The sequence below is a fragment of the Athene noctua genome, chromosome 1 (genome assembly GCF_965140245.1).
Source record: "Athene noctua chromosome 1, bAthNoc1.hap1.1, whole genome shotgun sequence".
In the NCBI taxonomy this organism is placed as follows: Eukaryota; Metazoa; Chordata; class Aves; order Strigiformes; family Strigidae; genus Athene; species Athene noctua.
The window spans coordinates 247,744,252-247,768,341 of record NC_134037.1 but is presented as its reverse complement, the minus strand read 5'-3'; the positions used below and the strand labels follow the sequence as shown (position 1 = coordinate 247,768,341).

The 24,090-nt window shown below is 37.4% G+C and overlaps 1 protein-coding gene across 3 annotated transcripts in view; it reads right to left on the bottom strand.

The window, feature by feature from the left end:
* Nucleotides 1-564: 564 nt before the first annotated feature.
* Nucleotides 565-24,090, bottom strand: part of CWF19L2 (CWF19 like cell cycle control factor 2) — an 86,177-nt gene continuing 62,651 nt past the window's right edge. For all 3 annotated transcript variants that reach the window (XM_074916194.1, XM_074916202.1, XM_074916211.1), the window contains 6 exons: nt 18,349-18,561; nt 16,067-16,183; nt 11,772-11,927; nt 10,298-10,378; nt 6,886-6,987; nt 565-6,017 (listed from right to left, as the gene is read on the bottom strand). In XM_074916194.1, coding sequence (XP_074772295.1) covers nt 5,877-6,017; nt 6,886-6,987; nt 10,298-10,378; nt 11,772-11,927; nt 16,067-16,183; nt 18,349-18,561 — 810 coding nt within the window. In that variant the 3' untranslated portion in view covers nt 565-5,876. The remainder of the gene's footprint in view (nt 6,018-6,885; nt 6,988-10,297; nt 10,379-11,771; nt 11,928-16,066; nt 16,184-18,348; nt 18,562-24,090) is intronic.

Here is a 24,090-nt window from a genome sequence, read left to right as displayed (position 1 = left end):
TTTCTCCCTTTGCCCCCACGGTGAATAGACTGAGGATGCACAAAAGGTTGGGAAGGGACACAGCCAGGCAGATGACCTGAATGGGAAGGGTGTTAACAGGAATGTCTGATTTTCAGCCCACTTTTCCCCCATAGGAACACAGACTATAATCCTGGAGTTCATTTCCAACTCATCTTTCCCAGATGATACTGGTTTCTGAATCTTCTAAAGCCACCCTTCCTACCGCTTTTGCTACTTGTGATGCCCACAGCATCCACATCTCTGGCAACAATAACATTATCAGAAATTGCAGCAAGTCCATCAGCAACAATTAAAAGTGATAGCAGGGAAACAGTTTAGCCAGTGTACACAACTACTGGAGCGCACATATGCATGCGGCATCAATTTCCAGTTGCCACAATACAGTATTGCTGCTTAATTTTGCAGATGACTCAATTGGCTGTAAAAAAAAAAAAAGATATTTAAAAGCAGAAGTAGAATCCAAAATTATCTCAGCAAAATGGAAAAAAAAAAAAAAAAAGGTCTATGAAAAGGAAACAAAGACAACAAATATAAGAGCAAGAACCTAGACTTGGGCAAAAATTATCCAGTTATAATAGCAAACTGTTGACTTCAGAGCAGGAGAGGATCTGAAGATTGCAGGGAGTCATGAGATTCATTATATCATAGTCTTGTGAAAAAGGCAAACACTGCATTGAGAGGGGCAATGATTAGGAGGATATTCCACCAAGAATAGCAGTAGCCCTTTCATATCAGACACACTTCACTGAGATACCACATCCACTTGAGACTTCCATCACATCACATCTATATGAACCAGAGAGACTCCAGAGCACAAGAGAATGGTAAGAATAGAAGAAACAACCTACAAAATGACAGTGAAAGAATACACACAGTTTAATCTGTTCAGTCTGAAAACCAGAATTTGGAAAGACAACTCAATGCAGTCTCCAAACATGTAAAAGGAACCTCCAAACAACGAAATGTTTCACACATTTGTAACAGACGCAACAGTAAATACTGGACTTGAATCATGGACAAATAAGATTAAAGAGTAGGAAGACAAGTATTTCATGATGAAGAGTGTGAATACTAGAATAGGTTGTCCAGGAAGGCTGTGGATTTTCCCTCTTCAGAAATCTCATAGAGAAAACAGATCTAGGAATGTCACAAACATACCTGATCTTGTCTTGGGATCAACTAGATAATTTTATCTCCTGTCCTCCTCCGCTGATTCTATGGATGCCACAAACTGCTTACAAAAGTCTTAATGTTCACTTAATACATTTCATAAATACAGTGTTAGCAGATTAAGTACATGAACAAGTTGTAATTCCTTTCACATACTAAAAAGTACCTCGTCCTCATGGTAAGGGACATATTTTGGCATTTTTAATGGTGTAAAGCCCAGTGTAACTTTAGTGAAATCATATACAGTTTCAGCAGTGGTTCTGTAAATGTAAGTAATACATATCTTAATACACACAGTCACATGGAGAACCAACATGCTGCTACTCTAACGAACAGTAGACATCCCAGTTTTTGCACCTTTTTACTACATAACAGTAGTAAGCCCTCGCTGTCAACCATGGGAGAGGGTGATTCAGGCAAAGACCCAATATTTTAGTACTGACTGGTCAATCTTAGTGGCTGACTGGCTGAACTGGCCAGTCCTAGCAAATACTTGCTAAGTCTTAGCCAGTCTTGCCAAGATGATCTACCTAACAAAAGAGCAGCTTTGATAAGACAATGAAAACCTAATTCCTGCAATAGCAGTCACAAAAGAAGAGAGACTGAAAGAGCACAAGGTCATAATTTCTGATTGAATTTGCTTGTGTTAACTCTAAACTAAGAGCCTACATATTCAGTTCCAGTTGGAGATGCCATCATCCATAAAGGCACTATTACTGTCTTCTTCCACCTCACAGGCAAGTATTGGGACCTAATGAACTGGGGTCAAACACTCAAAGAGTTGTTCTGCACTAAAAGGGAGAATGTTGGAAGAGCTGGAAGAGTTTGTTGCTTTCCAACAACTACAAAGCACACACCTGGACTTGCCTACAAAAAGCATCTAGAGACATGAGAGATCAGTTGGCATCCCCAAATGAAGCCTTGTAAACCTGTGACAACAGCAATGGGGAAGCTGTACAGTGATAAACTGTATTTATGCCACATTAAATACGTGTCAGCTCTGTTAGCTGTTCATATCTTGTCTTACAAGTGCTAGTCCAAGCCATTTTCACATAAAATATCAGAATTAAATGAGATCTTAAAAGCACAACAGAAAGAGCTGGGACTTTGAAGTCACCTTGTTTTGTCTCAAGACCTAACTCTACCTATCATTCCAGACCGACTCATTAAATCGACTCATTTTGTGTTGTGTGAAGTCCCTCTGGGCTCTCTGTGCTTAGGTCAGTGCTTAGGTCACACCTAGGAGGCAAAACAGCAGGGAAGGTAAGGATGCTTGTAGTTAAATATATCCTGTAATTATGCAGTCCTTTTAGAATAAAGTTATAGTACTTCACAGACACTTTATCATAAGATTCAGAATAAAAAGAGATAGCAGGGAAGTCATGCAAGATTCATTACGGAGCACAGTACAGTGTTTAAAATTAAAAATTCATACATTTCTACAACAGTAGGTAACTTTTTTCCAAAGATTTCCCTGGGACAATCCTGGGATTGTATTATTAGCTTTGAAATCTGGGACCCAAGGAAAGCTTAAATGTTCTTTTAGAACCACCTTCCAGTGGTTAACTTAAGAGGTAAAATTCACACCAACTTCCTTGTAGAGGGTATAGCAGCATGACTTTCTTAAAGGAAGCATGTTACCCCTTCCTTCTCACTTTTAACAACATAAACAAATGCAACACCTGGAAAAGTAATGTTAGCACACAGCTACATCAATATGCACACAAGAATATGATGTTAGCAAGCCTGGATTTCTAAAGTTTGTTCTTTCATACTGGATTAGACTGTTTTGATTTGTGAAGGCTAAAAATTGGCCTTTTAGCCTGGATATTAAGGATCTTGTGTCCAAACCAGCTACACTTAAAGTAGAAGTATAGCAGTCTCTGTCTCCACATCTTTCTAATTCCAGGTCTATTTAAAATATTTTAGTATTTGTAAGAGCAAGGACTGAAGACTAAGAGTACCATGCCTTCCACCTAAATTCCCTAGCAAGCTGTGTTCACTCTCATGGCCTCACAAATTTAAAGATACTTAGGAAGAGGAACATCTTAACCTGAAGATACATGTGTCTGGTCTGAGACCAATTAAAAGATACCATTCTTAGTGGATCTGGTAACCAGAGTCTCCCGTTCTGAAAACTTCTAATAGGGTAAAACACATTTTCCTGTACACTAGCTTGAGATTGTTACCCTTACTCCATATTTCAGAGTCCTTCCTAGTCCAAAGAATATCAGTAGTTTTGCTGAAACCAGAATAATAAAATATGCTGTCCTGGTTCAGCTAGGATAGGGCTAAGTTTCCCCAGCAGTGGGGAGGGCGCTCCAGCTGGGGCGCCCAAGCCTGGGAAGAGTTGGGACGGCTTTTGTCTGAGTCAGTACCCTCACTGCTGTATCTGTGCGGTACATCTCTTGTTCTGTTCATTGTTATTATTGTTGTTACACTGTTGTATTAAGTTTTCCTTATCTCAACCCCGGGGTTTGTATCTCACTCCCTGCCCCGTCCAGTCCGAGGGTGGGGGAGGGACAACAGCAGCGTGGTCTCGGGTCCCAGCAGGGCCTAAACCAACACATATGCATAGATCATGAGTCAGAGAGACAGACTTTTTCTACATACAAATTAGATATCCTTTGTGAAACACAGCACTTCCCTCGAGGAACATAAATTGAGAGAAGTGATACCATTTACAAAAATTACATCTCCATCTCAGTATTGGATAAAGACTTGGCCTTAAAAGACAGTCACCTCTGTTCCTTCCCAGATACCCTCCAGGAGGGCAGATGAGACCGGAGGCAACATACGCTTTCAGAGAAAACAATTTTTAGTCATGCTTTACACCACGAAAGACTGCAGTTTACCTAAATCTGCTTCAGTGTTATCATTCTAAGCAACTACTAACAGCTACTATTTCATGTCCTATTTGTTCTGTAATGTCGCCAGCAGCCTCACGAAGATCAAAACTTACTGGAGAACAGAACTGACCCTTCTATTCATCGCTTTCTGGCGAAAAATAGTATAAACCAGACATTAAATCACTAAAATTAACATGACAGTTTTAAGTTATTTCTTTTGCAGTGACACAAATTTACAAAGATCCTACAGAAAATAATTCATATCACAGTAGATTTCTACCTCTACCAGCCTTATTTGCCAAAATGGAGGGGTGGGGTGGGTTGAAGTACTAGCTCTTCAGGAAAGTTGCAAAAGACCACAAAGGGACTAGAAATGAGCACTTATTCAACCCTGTAATATTTACTGATTCATTTCTTAACCTGAACAGTTCACAATAGTTAATGAAGCTGTACAGGGCAATGGTTCAGCAGGAAAAGAACAGGAAGCATGTTGAGACACTTACACAATGCTTAACCTCTCCCATGCCTGAGCATATTTGCCATTTGGATCCTTTCCCTGTAGCACTGCAGTCTTGCATTTGCAAGTCTGCACCCTTTCCCTTATACACTGGGAGGATGCTGTGGCAATGTTTTTATCTTTGTCCTTCTGTCCTTGTCTTCTGCCAGCTCTGCATCTGCTAAGCCTGAGCCTGCTGTCAGGTTTCTCACAGAAAGTGATTGAAGAATCTTCCTTTTTTCCCCCCTTCACACTTTCCAACTCCCCTTTTGTAACTTCTACACAAAAAAAACCCCAAAATCTAGTGAGTGACACAGTAGACAGTAGTCCTTAAAACAGTGGACAGGCATTTCCCAGTGACATCCATGCACAAAGCTTAACAATCAATTAATGTGCAACTCTTGCCTCTGGTCTGAGCGCGCTCCAATCAGCACTAACAGCATCACAAGCAGGAACAGCCAGCAGGGAGTTTTGGGCAGGTTCCACTGAAAACTATACAGTTATTATCAGAAAAGTATTATGACGGATGCACTAGGTGGGATGCCCAGGACATGCCCTCTGCCAGGGGAGATCCCTGTAATGATTTTCTTTGCTGGCCACTGGAGAGTGTTTTTCCTTAAGGTTCTTTCATCCTCCTCTTTTTCTTTTTTGTTTTTTATTGTCATAAAAATTAACTGTTCCCATTAAAGCTGTAATTTACCACCAGCTGTGGACTGCCTCATTATCCTCTGTGCAACAGGTCAGCTTGAAAAATACCATTTTATGTTGAAAGTACAAAAAATTGCATTAATTCTTGTGCAGGGTGGGCAGCAGCAGGTTTATCAATCACATCCTATGTGAATGTTTGTATTACTGCAATGACTTCAACTTAAAGAACACAAGGACCCAAAATTAGAAAATTATTTTCTGTATGGCTTCCTTCTGCAACAATGTATTTGTATTCATCAAAATGTTCTTAAAATGTACACCATTTTCTTTAAAAAAAAGGTAATTACGCACTAGCTCTAGGCTAAATACAATATAAAAAAAAAATCAGTTGCCTCAAAGATTACAAGAACTCCAAAAGCAGAAGCTACATTTTGAAGAATGCCAATGGCCACATGGATATTATTCTTTTGGTTCTGCTAAAAAATTAAAACCACTGTATAGCTCTGGTTTGTCAGGCTTGCAGGTTCATGTGATCCACAGAGTCCAAACCAGAAACAGGTAATCAGCAATTAAACAATATCCCTGATTTTAAAATATATTAATAATACAAAACACACTGGTGTCATCCTTAACATACGAAATATCCTTTAATATAATTTATGGCTTATGTAGTCTTCGCCTGCAGGATGTACTCATTCTTTCTTTTTGGTAAAGTCATATGGTTTCCACCACTGTGCAAACTGCAACACCTTCTTCCTTTGATCCTCAAAGTTCTGTCTGATTCCTTTTCTCCAGAGTCGTGGTTCCAAGTCCAGCATGCCACCAATAATTTCCTTTGCAAGTAGAAGAAAGATATTGATAAATGCAAAATTACCATATTACTTAACACTATTTTACCACAGAATAAAGAAATATCAATTTTCAAATTAGATTAGATTATTTGTTTAGTGCTAGTTACTAAAACCTGAAATTCTGAAAAATATATCAATTCAAAAATTAGAACTGTAGTTGTTAGATAGTTGCTTCAGTAAAATTATTTTAAGTACAGAATAGTGATGCCCTGCATAAATATCCTAACACTGCAAGACAGTTAATGTATTAGTACATTTGTGACTAAGAAAAGTTCAGAAAAAAGAACACTGCCCATTTTGCTCTTAACAACTTTTCCCCAATCACTCTTAACATTTTTGCAATATTGACTCTTTCAAATAAATTATTGCTGTGACATAATAAAGAAAGGAATCATTTATTGCAGCTCTTCCTGTATACACTATATCCTCTATACCACATGGAGTAATTTAACCACACAAGTATTTTACCAGGAGTTGTCTGTGAGTCTATGTGTGTATGCACCCTAACTGATACAGTTAGCAGAAGTGAGTGCACCTATATGAGAATACTGTGGCCATGAAAACTTAAATAGATGCAAGTATTTTCCATCTATTAGATTATATGTCAAAAATCTAGAGTTGCTATTAATACAAAAGAAACATGGATCTACAACCATATTCTGAGCATCAGCTGATGAAGAAATCAACTACTACTTTATTCAACAAGCCAAGTTATAACGACTCACCAAGAAAAAACAGCTATTAAACTGGGATAAGGCACAAAGTGACTGTTCTGGCAGCATCTGTTTTGATTATTTAAATTTTACAAAACAGAGTATAATTGGTAAATTGACCTTTTACATGACAATACCTTTCCAAAGTAACGAGGGAACTCATATTGATCTTCAATGACATGAGCAAATCCTCCTTGAAGGCCAAAGTCCACAGAAAAGTATGGTAATCCTTTAGGAACCTATACACACAGAAACACATTTTTAGATGTTTAACAGATTGTAGGTGTTTACTTAACCTCCCCACAACTTAATGAATTTGAAAGTGGTTTTACAGTTGATAGTATCACATTTTAAACCACCTCTCAAACCAAGTACATGTAGCATAAAGTTCCAACACAGAAACAGTAAAATAGGTAAGGCAAAAGAACAACACAACAACTAGATAAAAAAATAAAAAACAAAAAACACTGAAAACTGAAAGGGTGATTACTGGGTGGCAGAACCTCCAGAGGCGACCAGGTAAGAGATGGGGAAGGACCAGGCAGCAGCATGCACACTAAGCAAATGCATTCCTGACTCCACACCTCTGAATTACATGGGTTGAGTAGAAATTTTAAGACAACCACCAGCAAGTTGTATTTATTAAAAGTAAGGTGCTGTGTGATAACAGGAAATATTTACCCAGTGGAAACACTACACTCAGAGGGAAGGGGAAACACCTCTATAGAGAATACACTACCAGAGGACCCCTCTACATGACTGGAAGTTATCATTAAATTGCTGAATCGGATAATTTAATAATTCAGTCAGCCTACAGAGTAAACACTGGTTATCCTGCCACAAAGAAAGACCCTTCAGTCTGACAGAGAAGAGGATTAATTTATTGCTATGGTATTGCAAGTAATTTCTGCTATTTCACTGCAACAAGTAATTTTCTGCTCTTTTAATTGTTGAGGATGTTCCTGTACAGATAAGATTTACAAAGCCTCAAATTCAGAAGCATTTCCTCTGCTACAGTCCAAATAACTGTGCAATGTTCACAAGACATGTTCCATATATTGCTTGAAAGTTCGCTCTAAAAATAATTAAGATTTCATACACAGGGGCAATACAGCATAACAAGAAACATAAAATGTTTTAAATGAGTGTGTTGGTTTAGGCCCTTCCGGGACTGGAGACCACGTTGCCGTTGTCCCTCCCCCACCCTCAGACACAAGTAGGGCACAAACCCTGGGTTAAAATAAGACGAAATTTAATACAACTGTGTAATAAACAATCTGAACAACAACAGTGGCAATGATAACAACAATAAACAGTAATAACAGTAAACAAGACAAAAGATATACAGAGAAATACCGCAATGGTTACAGACAGCCCGCTGTGTGCTCCCCGTCACCAAAGCCACAAAGGAAAAAGTTCCCACACTCCCGAGCCCGGACCTGATGTCAGCATGGTATAAATAACCCTCCTGGAGATCCTTTCCCCCTCTCTGCTGGGGAAACTTAACCCTATCCTAGCTGAACCAGGACAATGAGCTAAAAAAAAAAAAGTCATTAAATAAGGAAAAAATGGTTTGGCAGGTGACACCTCAAAGAAAATGTCAGCTTTATTGTATTTGTGTCTAGCAAATCGTGTCTGGCTGGGATGGAGTTCATTTTCACCACAGCAGCCCATATGGTACTGAGTTTTGTACTGGTTACTAAACCAGTGTTTTGGCTATTGCTGAGAAGTGCTTGCTGCCGGGTCAGCTTACCTGGCCGTGTCCCCTCCCAGCCCAGTGACCACTCCCAGCTCCCTTGCTGAGGGGAGCAGAGGGAGAAGCAGAGAAGGCCTTGATGCTGTGCAAGGGCTAGATGCTTAGACTCTGTCTCTAGACACCACAGTCCCAATTTCAGCATGCAATCTGCCTATTAGATGATGTCTCAGCCATGTCTGACTCTCCTTCCAGGCACCACCATCTCCGAATACAACTCTCCAACTTCCTAAACCTCAGCTCAGTCTCTAAACTATACTCTCTTATCTTCCTGAAAGCCAAAGGCATTTCTTTTACTCTAAAATATTGTTAAAAATCACACAACTGTGTAACCAGTTACACTCAGATGCACTATATTAATTTAAAGAAGTGTTATGATTTAATCTGAAAAATTGGCCTGCCTTCAAATAGGTATATAATAGTCAAACAAATGTATCTCTAAGATTCTTAAAGAAATCAGACGTCTGGATGCCCTACCATCTGTCAAGAAAATTATAGTTCATTTATTTGTGACAAATGTTGGCTTTCCCTGTTTTGAAACACTGATGAGCGGAAGATATCCAAAACATACCTATTTTGTTTTCTGTTTACATCCACCTTAAGTTTAAAGTCTTCCCTAAGTCCTTGCTAGAAATTAATCAAATTCCTTCTTATCTGCACCCCTTAGTGATAGCAAACAACGAAGTATTATCTTCTTTAAAATAATCTCCTTTATACAGAAAACTACCATTACATGCCATTTCAGTCCTTTCTTTCCTAGACTGCATAACTCTCGAAGCAGTTTCTATAGTTAAGTTTTCTACCCTATGCTCTTCTCTTCTGTAATTGTCTTAAAATACTGTTGCCAAAACCTGACTCAGTTTTCCAGGTGAAGCCTTACCACGTCGAATAAGATGACCCATAACTGACTCCCATTGCATTTATATGACATTTCAGTTTACATGGCAGAATAAATATTGTCTTTTTGTTACATTTGCTACCACTGTTTGTTTAGTTCAAGAGTCATCACAATATACAAAAGCTCTCCTACCATACCAAATCCCTTATTCTTTTACATTTTGCACTCTTCTGCATCTCCTTTTTGTCATATCAGGCTTCATGTCTCATTATTAAAACCCATCTCCTTTTTCCTAAACTAGGATTTTTTTAGCACAAAGGCGCTATATTTACTAAAAGCCATTTTCAGAAATTAAGTATTATTACTACATAGTAGCAAACTACTTGTGGTAAAGTCTATATACCACACATCTTTCACTTTAACATTAAGAAGATGGAAAAATCTTTGAACCCAACAGTTTCAGCATTATTCCTTTAAGATCTATATATACAAAGATGTTTCAGTTTAGTATCCAGGAGCCAAATAGAGTACTGTTCCCTTGTTTTGGAAAAGAATATACAATGCTATTCATATTTTCGCTTCATAAACTTAGCAACACAAAAGGCTGTTCTAGGTCAATGAAAAAGACACCTCATATTTTTTCCCAGAAAGTAATTTGCAAATCTTTGATCTACCTTAATTCTTAAAGCTAATCAAGAAAATCATGCATGTCCTCAAACTGCCATCTTTGTTCTCAACCAGTGCTTCCAGCTCAGTCCACCAAGTGTTGAAATAAACAGGAATCTGTTCCCTAATGTCAGTTAAGAGTTCAGTCAGACTCTTAATTCTCATCATACCTATGCCATCTCCTGATGCACTAATTTAATTGTGTTCCCTTTCTTCTCTCTTTATAACAGTTAATAATGAAAAAAGAAGAATTTGCTGAGAAATTCAGTGTTCAATATATCTCATTACTTACAGATTTCCGAACATCTTTTGAGGAAAGATCAATTAACTTCTTGTTCATGGACCACTCTTCATCAGACTCCATTATAGCTTTCTGTAAAATCATTTTATCTACATATGAAAATAGTCCTTCATACAGCAAGCAAAGAACTAACTTTTCAATGTAGTGACATACATTCGACCACAAGTACCATTTCTTAACAAAGTAACTTTATTTTTGGCAGCCTTTCTGATTTCCACAACTTACATACTTTATAAAGGTACTATATAATATCTTCAAACTCACTTGATTCTGTTCCTCTATTTTTTTTTATTTTTTTTTTTTCAAATTTAACTTTTGCCTGATGCAAATTATCTCTAACAAGTTTCAACTAAAAGGTCACATTCTCTTTTCACCAAGCTTATACAAAACCTCTCATGAACTCATTATACTGTATTAGCCTTTTTTCTTTTTTAAACACTAAGAGGAGAATCCAGCTTAGAAGACTGATTGTGCTTAAAAACCTTTAAGCGTGCCCCTGTATCCTCTACAGTATGGCAGTGAATATAGTGTATTGTAAGTTCCTTTAAAATTTCATTTGCTGTGTATTTTAATGGTGGAAACTTCTGAAAGAAGGTTTTATGCAAATTACATGACATTAAATTTTGTACTTCACCTTTTCTTTAGTATTCAAACAAAACACAAGTTTTACCAGCACTTGAAGCATAGCAATGAAATCAACCAGGTGGAGAGTTTCAAATGTGGTAAAAGCTACTGCATTGCTGTTCATCATACTGACTGCTCCCCTTCATCAGAAACCAATCACGTATTTCCAGGCAACAAAAATAATATTTCAAAGAACAAAATAAATTAGTTATTAAAGGCAAATCATGACCCAGTTGCTGAAAACTGAAAAGCCTCAGTTCCAGGCAAAAGCTTCAGTGAGTCTCCCCTTACAGTGTCAGGGAGAAGAGACCAGAAAATCTATAGAAGAAATATCTATCATGCTGTCTTAATGTTCATTGGAGACCTAAGACACATGTAAAATTTGTGCTTAATGAAATAAAATGAGGATGAAACAATATATATTGTTATTTCTTTAAAAAGTTGACATTACTTTCTCATTTTTTGTTTGCCAAGGTGCATGTACGGGGTTTTAAGTTTATACTACAGGACTTAAATGAGAAGTATTGTAATCCTCACAGCACTTCAAGAAACTACAATTTTCTCTTCTTCTTCCAGTATTTGTTAGTGCAGTTAGAGTCAAGGCATCTGCACAGTGACATACAGCTCTTCCACTGATTACTTGAAAAAGAGAATTACCTCACAGGGCTTGTTTTAATATCAAGGAATATGATCAAAGAACGGATCAAGAAGTAGGATCAAAGAACCCATCTTTTCAAAAACAGTACTTGAATATCAAAATATGTTTTCCTAGAAATAGATGAATTATGAATCATTCAAGTTATTTAAGAAAAAAAAAACCAAACCAAACATTTTCATGTACCTTAAAGTAGATTGGAGCCATATCTCCTACTTCTTTTGGAAGAGGAATGCATTCATATACCATGTGATACCGTTTCTTCAAACCCATGTTTGTTTCTAGGAACACACAGTCCAAGTCTTTAGCTTCAAACATTTTCACCAACACATTTCGAAACATCTGTTTAAAGAAAAAAATAATGTATAATTTGAATTAACTTTTCAAAACTTTCAGATATAATAATTTATATTATTTCACTAACATTAGATTCAGAATAAACTCATAATCAAATGGATAACACCAGCAAACATACTAGAAAAATTCTGTATTATTCAACAATTTAATATGAACTATATTTCCTATAATACAAACATAGGAAGTCTAAAAAACTATTGTGAAATGCACATTATAATTAACAATACAAACTCAGTTTTAATAAATAATACATATTCTTACAGTTGAAATTAAAACTAGGTTGAACTTCATAACTATGGTCCTCCATAAAACAACTTGGCTTTAATCATAGGTCCCAAACTTGCAATTTTTAAGAAGGTAATGTCTTGGCTTGTACTGACTATAGATACCATTATCCTTTCACTACTCCTTCCCATTACACAGTTTCAAAAACAACAAAAACAAACAAACAAAACAACATTAAATCCCAAACAAAAACCAAACAAACAACAACAAAAAAAAGACATTTCCACTAGGCATGCCTGACCTTTAAGGGAAATATTAACATTGCCTCAAAAGAAAGTCATGGCTAGAACCTCCATCTTCACTGTATGGAAGTTAACCAAATGTAATATTTAATACATCTGGCCTCGACGTACACTTACCCATTCCCATTCATAGGGATCAGGTGCTGAATCTATTCAAAGAGTATTTCAATTTATAATTCTGCTAGCTCCAGTGTCAGGGCCCTACACAAACTCAACAGCCTCTTCTGCCTGCTGGGGCTCTGGCTGCCCATACAGAAGGGCAGCTCTAAAATGCTGCAGCTGTAAATTGGGATCATATGCAACAAAAAGTTGTGAAAAGAAAAGCTGTGAGAAGTGGGGGCCTGCCCCCCATCACTGAGAAGCTGCAATTACGTTCAGGCCCTCACTTTTGGTCCTTGCCTGAGCTAAGTTTCAGGGATGCCTGTGCCCAGCTGTGTACCTGGGACATCTTGGCCTTGACTTGCTGACTTGACCTTGAACCTAAGACATCACTACATACTTGCCTGACCATCAGTGGGCCACAGATGATCCTGTCTACTCTCATGGGACATGTTCTCTTTTCTGGGCTTGGGTAACATGGAACTGACTCTTGATAGTGAAATGACTTCCCCCATCTGCCTCATCCATCGCCTTCCACCCTTGACTTAGCTTACTGTGCAGCAGCCTGCTCTTGCTGCTCTGTGACTCTTGGAAGTTGGTATTGGCATCCAAGATATGCAAGAGCATCATTCTATAGCTTACAATGTAGAGGCTGAACTAAATTATCAAGCACAAGGGATGATTTCTGAGACTCATTCAGACTCATTTTCAAATGCACAAAAGATCTGACTTTGTGACAGGGTGAATTGTTTTCAAAAATATCTCAAGATCTTGAAAACTGCTTTTTAAAAAATTAAATGTTCCCTGTATCATTTCCACAGTGTAAGCCAAGAAATCATTGAAACTGTACGAGCGTTACAGACCCCAGGTACCACAGCTCTACAACTCACATAAATCGTAGGTTGTTCTAATGCTCAGAAGTACAAACACCACAATTAAAAGGCTAATCCCATCTAAAGGTTTAAGATTCCCTATTTTAATGTAAACAGGGAGCTGATGAATCAAACAAGCAAATACACACAAAGATCAGCAAGTACTGAAGTAAACCAGATGGAAAACAAATCACTATCAGGCTTCCAATGCAACAGGACTAGAAATTGAGCTCTTCTCCACAGCCCTTTGTCATCTTGCACAGCATGAATCAAACTAAAAGTCTCAGGAACTTGGCCAAATATAATCTTAATCAGGTATTTAAGGTCTCAAAGCAGGCCCTTGTGTCCTGAATTTCTCCTCACAAATAAACTGCTCCATACTGTGACAAGAAAACACTACCACCACCCCCCTAACACAACCAATGAAACACAGCTAGAAGATACTGCCCAGTGAATAGATCATTGTACCAGGACTGATACAAGACTTGATTGCACAGAGTGACAGGCAACTCTGAATTAACAGCTTGTTGTTTTCTCCTCCCCACCCTGGCCCACAGACCTATACCTCTGAAATACACCAAAGCAAGCAACTGTGTACCCTGCAGTATCAACTGAAATAGATATCCACTGAAAAGCCTAGAATATCTGCAGATGTTAGCTAATGTTTCCCAGACTGCATTTTCTTGCTTTTAAATACATTGCACTTTTCCTCCAAATTCTGAGCAGGCCTCAAGTATAATTAGCACTGGTAAGGACAAAACCATTCATAAGGGCAAATAAGAGGGCTTGGCTTATGCTCAGATGCACAAGGCATTGGTACATGTAACAGTTCAGCCAATACTGAACATGTGAAGACCTGCATCTTTTCATATTAAAAAAAAAGTACATGCCTTTGGCAAATGAGCACATCACTCTAAAGCACACAATATGTTAAATTCAAGTGCTTGAAGGCATACAGTATAAAAGAACCCTTCTCACTTTATCCAGCATATCTTTAAAAAAAAAAAATCCCAGAAAAAATAGTTAGCTAAAACATGTGCTTAATATAGCATTTCATGAATATTTAAAGTGTGATTATTTTTCTCCCCTCAACAGCAATATAAAATATGGCTCTGACATCAGAAAGTTACTTTAGTCACTGAGTAAGTACGTACTTATACTGCAGATAAAGCCCTTCAGACTCCTACTGAATTACACAGAAGCTGAAAAATAAAAAAATATTTAAAAAAACCCCACACCTGTGTCCATCACCTCCCAAAATTCTTTGTTGCAAATAAATGTTTAAACTGTCTATGAATATATTCACAGGGTCAATGGATAATGGTTTTACCAACTACTTGCATTTTCTAGCAAGAAAAAGACTAGCATTGAGTACAAGAACTGCATTTGATTATCTTTATCCTATTTTCCTTCTCATACAAATTTAGAAGAATTATCATCTATTTAGTTAAAAGAGGTTAGGATAAATAGATATAGAATAAACATATTTATCACTTTTCCCCTTGCTCTATTGTTCCTCCTGATCATACTTGTGTTATTTGCTTCTTATTCAGTTTCTTAGACATTTCTGTCATATACAAAAGAACTCCTTTCGCTTCCTGCTTGGGGGAGCATAATTTACTAGGAACTAGTATAAAAATTACATCAGCCATGAGAATCAACACAGGGAGCAAATCTGGAAAGTCAGAGAACACATCTGCCAGGCTTGAGGCAAGACCAGTCTTACTTAAACCATTTCAAACTCATTAATTAACCTGGTTTTAAATCTCAGCAATTGCAAGCAATGGAGACTTTCCTGTAGTCTGAAACAATCTCAAATATTTTTATGCAAGAGGTTTTAAGTTGTTTTTCCCTTCTAATAATCCTGATGGCAGCGGGGAAGAGGGGGGATTGACAATCACAGTCAATCTCTTAAGGAAGAGACTGTACCATTCCTCCCTTGATTTTCTTTTTCCAAAGAAAACAGAACTCAAAATCTTCAAAACATTTTCATAAGAAAGTTGGAAAGCATGACCCATCCTGCTTGGAACTTTATTCTAAGAATTCTTTTTTTTAAAAGTAGGAAATAGGATTCTAACAGGGACCTCACTGATTTGAAAAAGAATGAGAGCTCTCTCTCAGTTGATATCCCCCCAAAACCCCAGATTAGTTTAAAAAACCTGATGATATGTAAACAACATATATTCAGTTTGTATTCCATTATAAGTGATTTTTCTGCCCTCACAATCTTTTTCTTTTTCTTGGCACTCCCAAGGAAATCCTAACTGTGAAGCCAATTATCCCACTTTCTGTAAGGGATCAGTTGTATCTGCACCATCCCTCATAGATGTTCCTCTAACCCGGTTTCAAAGACTTCCAATGACAGAGGTTCTGCAGCATTCCAGGCAATTTTTTTCTAGTGCTTATAAATGGGAACTTTTCTTCAATGTATACCCTGCATCTCCCTTTTTCAATATCTGATCACTAATTTTCATCCATAATGTGAAAATATTCTGCCCCTTAGTGAAATCAGAAAAGAGTTGCCAGGCTGAAAATTATGAAAATACGTACTTATCACAAGTATATTATTATTCAAAACAACATTATTTTACAACACTGTAAAACATGAGACAGTTTCTCAGCTGACCTGGATTTCTTCCCAGATGTCTTCATCCAACAGAGTGGCTGCAGTATGGTGCTGTAGAGGAGCTATCAGGCAGTGTCCTTCAGTAAGGGACTGGGTACTTGGTAGAGACAAGTATACCTATAAGAAGCAAATAAAAACTGAAGTGCCCATTTTCCTAATATTAAAAACCTCCCTATTGCTGAGGTTAAGAAATACATTGTTTGCTAATTCAAACCAACAGAAGCCATTACCTTCCAGTTACAGGAAAGTATTAGCAATTTTAGTGGTTTTAGAAGGTCCCAGTATCCATCAGTAGGTCCAATGAATAGGTAATATCCAGAGAGCAATTACACCAACAAGGCAGTAATACCAGCCTTACAGACCAGCTGGTATCCTAACTATTACGCAATCACACTGTTTAGTCCACTACAATACATTTTCTTAATATAGATATATATCTGTATGGTTTTTTAGTAAATTTATATATATATATATATATATATATATATAAAATGCATACACATAAAGATATACTTCTGTGTATACTATCTATTAGATATATAAACACATAGATATACATAGAGTCAATGGCTCGATGTCCAAGTGGAGACCAGTGATGAGTGATGTTCCTCAGGGGTCAGTATTTTTAACCCATGTTTATTTTACCAGTGCTGTTTAACATCTTTGTTGGCGACATGGACAGCAGGATTGGGTGCACCCTCAGCAACTCTGCCAGTGACACCGAGCTGTGTGGTGTGGTGTGGTCAACACGCTGGAGGGAAGGGACGTCATTCAGAAGGACCTTGACAGGCGGGCATGTGCAAACATCATGAAGTTCAGCAAGGCCAAGTGCAAGGTCCTGCACACGGGTCAAGACAATTCCAAGCACAAATACAGGCTGGGCCATGAGTGGATTGAGAACAGCCCTGAAGAGAAGGGCTTGGGGCTGTTGGTTGATGAGAAGCTCAACATGACCTGGCAATGTGCACTTGCAGCCCAGAAAGCCAACCATGTCCTAGGCTGCGCCAAAAGAAGTGTGACCAGCAGGTCAAGGAAGGTGATTCTCCCCCTCTATTCCACTCTTCTGAAATCACACCTGGAGTACTGTGTTCAGCTCTGGGGGCCCAACATAGGAAAGACATGTCCCTGTTGCAGCAAGTCCAGAGAAGGACCACTAAGATGATCAGAGGGCTGGAGCACCTACTTTGTAAGAATAGGCTAAGACAGTTGGGGTTGTTCGGCCTGGAGAAGAGAAGGTACCAGGGAGGCCTTATAGCAGCCTTCCAGTACTTAAAGAGGGCTGCAGGAAAGATGGGTAGGGTCACTTTACAATGGCATGAAGTGACAGGACAAGGGGTAATGGCTTTAAACTGAAAGAGGGTAGATTTAGATTAGATGCAATGAAGAAGTTATTCACTATGAGGGTGGTGAGACACTGAAACAAGTTGCCCAGAGAGGTTGTGCATGTCCCTTCCATGGAATCATTCAAGGCCAGGTTGGACAGGGCTTTGAGCAACCTGGTCTAGCAGAAGGTGTCCCTGCCCATGGCAAGGGGGTTGGAACTAGATGATCTTTGAGGTCCCTTTAAACCCAAAGCATTCTATTCAGATACATGCACACATATACAGGTCTGTTTGCATTTATATATAGATATGTATAAAATTTACCTATATAAAAAAAAATAAATGCAATGTACCATAACGCATATCTGTGCACTTAATTCCTTGGTATATAAAAAGTTTCAAATCAAATTAAAAACATCAATAATAAATTAAAACTTTGAAGACAGAATGTCAAAATAGCATATACTGAAGCATTTCAGATGTTATAAATCCAACTTTTAAAAGTCATAACAGAAATGGGAAAGTTCCCCAAACCAAACTTCTGTCTATTTCAAAGGATTTTAGGTTTTAAAATTGAATTCTCCACTTTATTTTATTTTATATCATTGACAAACAGCTTTTTACAATTTCAAATTTCCTCCAGTGCAGTGTGATTTACTCTTCCACAAACCAACCTCTGCATCAGATCTTTCATTACTGCTCTCATCTTCCCCAAATCCACAAACATGAAGTTCTGATACCAAAGATCAGCTTTAAAATTCATGACAGATTTATATCTTTTTCTGCCTCCCCCTTGAGGAATTTGCAAAATCAATTGGAAGAGCAAGGCAAATAAGATGCAGAACAATAAATCATTTCACAGAAGCAATTTCATTCTTAATCTTAGACATTCTAACATCAACACTGCTTTCCTTATTTCTTTTTTATTTTTACATTTGTATTAAATTGCTATTTTCTTACCTTGGTGCCAATTGCAATAATAAGATGTTTAGAAAGTTCACTGCTATCAAAGCAGTATGGGCACTTTTCCATGCGTGCAGCAAGCTGCTGGTGCTCACGTATGGCTTTTCTTCTTTGTATTTCTTCCTCTTCCCCACTGCGCGCTCTTTTGGCTGCTTTGGAAACAAACATGTCATCCAGTGTGTAGTATTCTCTGTCAGTTTTTTCCATGAGCTGAAAAGATACACAGAAAAAAATGCGTGTATGTATAAATAAGCAAGAAAAAATACTTAGCTCTTTGTAGTATCCTTTATTGAGTAAAGTATAAAGTACATAAGCAGTAACCTTGTCTCCTTCCATATGGCATCTGCAGCACAAGCAGTCACCAGGTACATCTCCTGAGAGCATAGGTATTAAAATACGGATGTGTGACACCAGTGAGAGCAATATATTACTCTATTACATCTCAAGTTAAGGGCTAGGTATTTCAATATTATCTTGACAAAACCTCAGCTTTAAATAGATGTACAATTTTTTATATCATATATATTTTATTTCTCTCTTCCCTGTCCCTCTCTCCTGTTACGACTCTCACTATCCATTAACTCATTTCTTGTGAAATAACTAGACCACATCTCTGCACCTCATATTCATATTATGTGAAAACGTCAACAGTTATTCTTATCAAGAGAATAGTACTAAGCCATTTTGTGAAGAAAACAGTCTTTGTCTTCAATTTTAACCTTTCTTGAGTATACCTGTTGCTAGATATGGATAACAAACGCAACTAGCACATTACCATAAACAAGGCTGAATGATCCACAGGTATTTTGTTTGATCATTAATTACTACATATTAGTTACATGTGCCACATTTAAAAAGGAAACTCCAACAATATTTGTTATGAAGACATGCTTGAGGGTCAGTGTTATGTTACAGGATCTTAACAGTGGAAACTCACACAAACTGGATACATCTCACCTAGATCATATTTAGGAGAATGGAGCCTGTAGATAAGAACTGGAGAACTGAAGGCGACACAAGGTGATAGAAGACATGGTAAGAAGGTGGACTTATGTCAATAGCAGCAAAAGACAATGGATTGAAAGGAAAACAAGGAAAATATGGAGGTCATGGGATGCAAACCCACATGTCAGTAGATTTCACTAAGCTTTGTAACTCACAGAGCACTTTATATATAGGTAGATATAGATATAGATCATTAGGCATTATTAATCTTTTTTTTATTTTGATGACAAAAAATCCCATGACATCTTGCCTACATCTACTTAGCAAGTCTTGACTGTAAAGATTAACTTTTTAAAGGACTTAGGAAAGTACTTCTCCATTTTCTACTTTGGTCATGCTACACAACTTTAAAATTATGTCCCATTAATACCCTCTCCTGGTTTCAGCTGAGATAGAGTTAATTTTCTTCCCAGTAGCTGGTGCAGTGCTGTGGTTTGGATTCAGTATGAGAATAACGTTGATAATGCACTGATGTTTTAGTTATTGCTAAGTAGTGCTTATCCTAATTCAAAGATTTTTCAGTTTCCCACACTGCCAGCAAGCAGCGCACAAGCAGCTGGGAGGGAGCATGGCCAGGACAGCGGACCCAAACTAGCCAAAGGGATACTCTATAGCACAGAACGTCATGTTCAGTATATAATCTGGGGGGAGTTGGCCAGGAGTGGTGGATCACTGCTTGGGGACTGGCTAGGCATCCACCAGCAGGTGGTGAGGAACTGCATTGTACACCACTTGTTTTTCTTGGGCTTTATTTCTCTCTCTTTCTTGTATCTCCCTTTTCATTACTATTATTATTATTGTTCTCACTATTCTTGATATTATTATAATATTTTATTTTATTTCAATAATTAAACTGTTCTTATCTCAACCCATGAGTTTTACTTTTTCTCCAGTTTGCCTCCTCAACCCACCAGGGCAGGGAGGACTGAGTGAGCAGCTGCATGGTGCTTAGTTGCTGGCTCAGGTTAAACCACAACATACCCTAAACATCAAAACCTATAGCTAAAGGAAATGTAAAAAGCCTTCAAAAGAATTTTTTCAAGTTTTTCTCTTTAAATGAAAACCCAGTGCTGCAATACTTCTATGATTATACTTGACTAATTTTACCTTGAATAGTTTCAGTAATCTCCTTATCAAAATGGCAGGGAGAAAAAAAAAACAGTATACAGATTTCTTGATATTGGAGGTGCTGGTCCTTTGGAGTCTTGGCAGACTTATGTATGAGTAGTTTTGCTCCAAGAATTCTAAGGAAATGGTATAAGTGTCTTCACAACAAATCCTAATACATTTTAGAATGCTGACTGGGATAGCCCTAGCAAAGGACCAATGTTGGCCAAAGGCATTTTGAACTGAAGCAAAGTCTCCAAATAAAATCTTCCAAATATCCCAGGTGTAGTTTGTGTAGATAATCTGATACTTTAAAAAATTAAGACATTATTTTGTAGGGTAGATAAGTAACATCCCCCCCAAAAAAATCACAGACAGCTTTTCCTGAATATTGCAATTCTCTATCACAGACCTATAGCTTATTTTGAATGTGCTCAGTACTTTCATTACCAAACAACTGAGAAGCAGCCTCCTTAATATTACTTTTTTTAAAAATCTGTAATACATTTAACTGCTTATGTGCATTTCCTCCTGTAAGCCACTGAATACTAAAATCAACATTTTAATAATTCAACTCCATTCTTGTCGTGTTTTACTGCAATGCTGTAACTCTATATACAAAATAAAGAGAACATTCCTGAGCTTTAGAAAAAATATTTAGCGTTTTGGATATCAAAAATCAAGTCTCTGTTGTTCTGTCATATAAGTGTAAAAAAGGTAAAGTTAGAGCTTCAGTAGAAGAAACACCAAAAAGCACTACCTACAGAACAGCACCATTTTGTTATTACCAAAAGTAAAGGTTTACTATTTTCTTCAGATATTTTTAATATAAAAAAATCTGCCATGAGAATGCAAATACACATGAAACAAGACAGCTGGCAGACTAGAAAGAAAAGGAAGACTGGAAATCAGAACACCTTGGCTATCAAGAGTAGCAGAAGCAGCACAATACCTTTACTATTTTGCTCTGCTTGTGTGTAGTAGTAGTCATGCAACTCCTGGTTTGTTATGCATGACCTCTTCTAAACAACAGCACTTTTCAAAACACCTTAAAAATACTCTACCGATCCTCCTGTGATGAAATAAATACTCATCTTATTAAATAGGCTGGATGATGCCTTTCTTCCACAGTGGGTAAAGTGCTGTATACAATGAGACATCTGGTACCCAAAACAGAAAGCTCACCTAAAAAGGAGGAAACTTTAACAAAGTAAGTGCTGTCTAAAGACCAGATTTGGGTTCTCCTGGTACAGTCATGACCAACAGAAGATCACTACACTTCAAATGGTAATTCACCAAAAAGAAATGATGTTTCTGTTCTTCAAGAATTGTACCTTTCTGCATCATGTTCAATGCAATATGAAAAAATATTCAGAATTCAGTGACTCAATATAAAGTCCAATACATGACCTCAAGTGGAGTCAGTGAAAGCAAGCACAATTCAAGAGTCTTAAAAAATGAACTAAAAATGCACAAATAAAAAAAAAAAAAAAAAAAAGAGGAAAAGTTAAAAATAAGCCAACCAACTATCCATTGGGAAAAGTTGGAGTCACCTAAAAGAATGGTGAGAAAGATTCTCCAGTTGCACCAGAGAGTTCTCCTATTGCTTCCTGGAAATCCAACAGTAGTATTTCAGGATTCAAAACTAAGCACTCAGTGAAGGGAAGGGAAGAAAGTGAAGGGATACAGTGGAAAGGATTAAATAATACCTTCACTTCTAACATTATTAAACAAGCTATATACATAAGTGGAATCATGTGCATACATCACCCATTCAATGTAAGCTCCTAGTGCAGCCTGGATTCCACCCAAGGTCTAAGCATCAGGCTAGAGTAAGTCAGTGAAGAGTCTTAAACAAAACTTGGATTTTTCCTGGAAGTAAAAAGATGTGCAGGAGAGTTCTTCGTACAAATAGAGGCCATGGGAGCCAGACAACACTGCACTTCTGGTTTAAAATGTAGTATGTTGGTCAACAGAATTAGATGAAGTACATTCGGGAATGTAAATGCAAGATTACTTTGGAGAAGTAAAGGAACAAGAAAAAGTAGGTAGCAATGCAGCATTTTGTGGGGGATAAGTCATAGTAAAGCAATATTTAGAGGAGTATTCACAGATGAGGTTCAGACTACCACAGAGTTTCTATGAGCAACAAAACTGTAGATGACACTGCAATACTAACGAATAACAGAAATGAACACGGAATGCAAGGCAGTTCAAGAAACCAACGCTCCAGCTTCAAAGGCATTCAATAAGTGCTTAAAATAAGCAAGGTCTAAGAAAAAAGTTATTTTAAACATTTCAACCTGTTTGTGCAATAAACAAAGCCTAGTAATTAATAATTCATGTCCAATTCGATGCTCTTCAAGCATTATACCCTTCCCTTGCGGAATTAAAACAGAGGAGGACAAAGTAGAAAAATCAGGTGTTATTTTTTTTCCCCTTTTTCATACCTTTAAGTAGAAGTTTATGAGACCTTTACTCAAGTCATAAGTCTAGCACATCAATACAAGCGCCATTATATCGCTGTTCTGAGACAGAGACCAAGTTACAGATGGTCACACTGTCCCTAAATCTTCATATCCTGCTCTGTTTTATCACATCCTTTAGATGACTTCAAAAGACTGTTAAAAGGGGATATTTTCACCTCTAAAAACAAAAGCCATGAAAGGAATAAGAATTTCTTTGCAACTCCCCTATTACCATAGTGTCCTTCCAACATACCTAAAAAAACTTCAGGAAGTAAAGAAACATAAAACCAGGCAAAAACATCATCCAGCAAGAATTGTGTACACCTACTGAAATAAGGTATGATATGAATGTAAATAGGAAAATCCATTTAGCAATGTTTTCTGCCTTAAAAACAAACAAAGACTAATGACATTTAGTCTGCAATATTGGAGTAGTAGCAATAAACATTACTAACACATTCCTTGCCCGTAGCAATGAGAAAAATGTATGTATTTAAGGGCAGAATTCCTTAAATATAATTATTCCTTGAATCCTGCAAATGCCAAACATCAGTGTGTCAGAACTGAAATAAAATAAAATATAGCTGCTACCATGGCAGACTAGAGAGTACTCTTTATCTGCTACTCTAAATACTGGCTTATTGAAAAGTTATTTGGGAAAAAAAATGGAAAGTCTCTTTTAAAAAATTTATGCTCTTACAATAAGGTGCCCAGTGTGTTCTGTCAATTGCATTATTTGACTATAATGAAATCTCTCAAAAAAATGTTAAAGGGGAATTGAATAAAAAGGAAGAAAGTGTTCTCCCAAATGCCAGAAGGAAAGCAAGTAATCATTTAAAAACTGTTTTGTTTCATACATATCTTCTTCCATACAAAAGACAAAGCTAGTACAAATCCAAATGAGGAACTATTTTGATGTATTAGAGTTGCTGGAAAGCTGCTGTTCTGTATCAGCTGAAGCATCACACCTGTTAAACATGAAAGGCAATGCATTCTGGAGTTGTGTATTCAGTTCCCTCACCATTCTTGATTCTGCTTGATATTGCCCTTGCTGTATTTCATGCGCTGCACAGAGATCAGAAAGAAGTAGGAAGTCACTTCGATATATCACTGCCTAAAGTTAATATATGAAATTCAGACATCTATAAAGGCAGTGCAC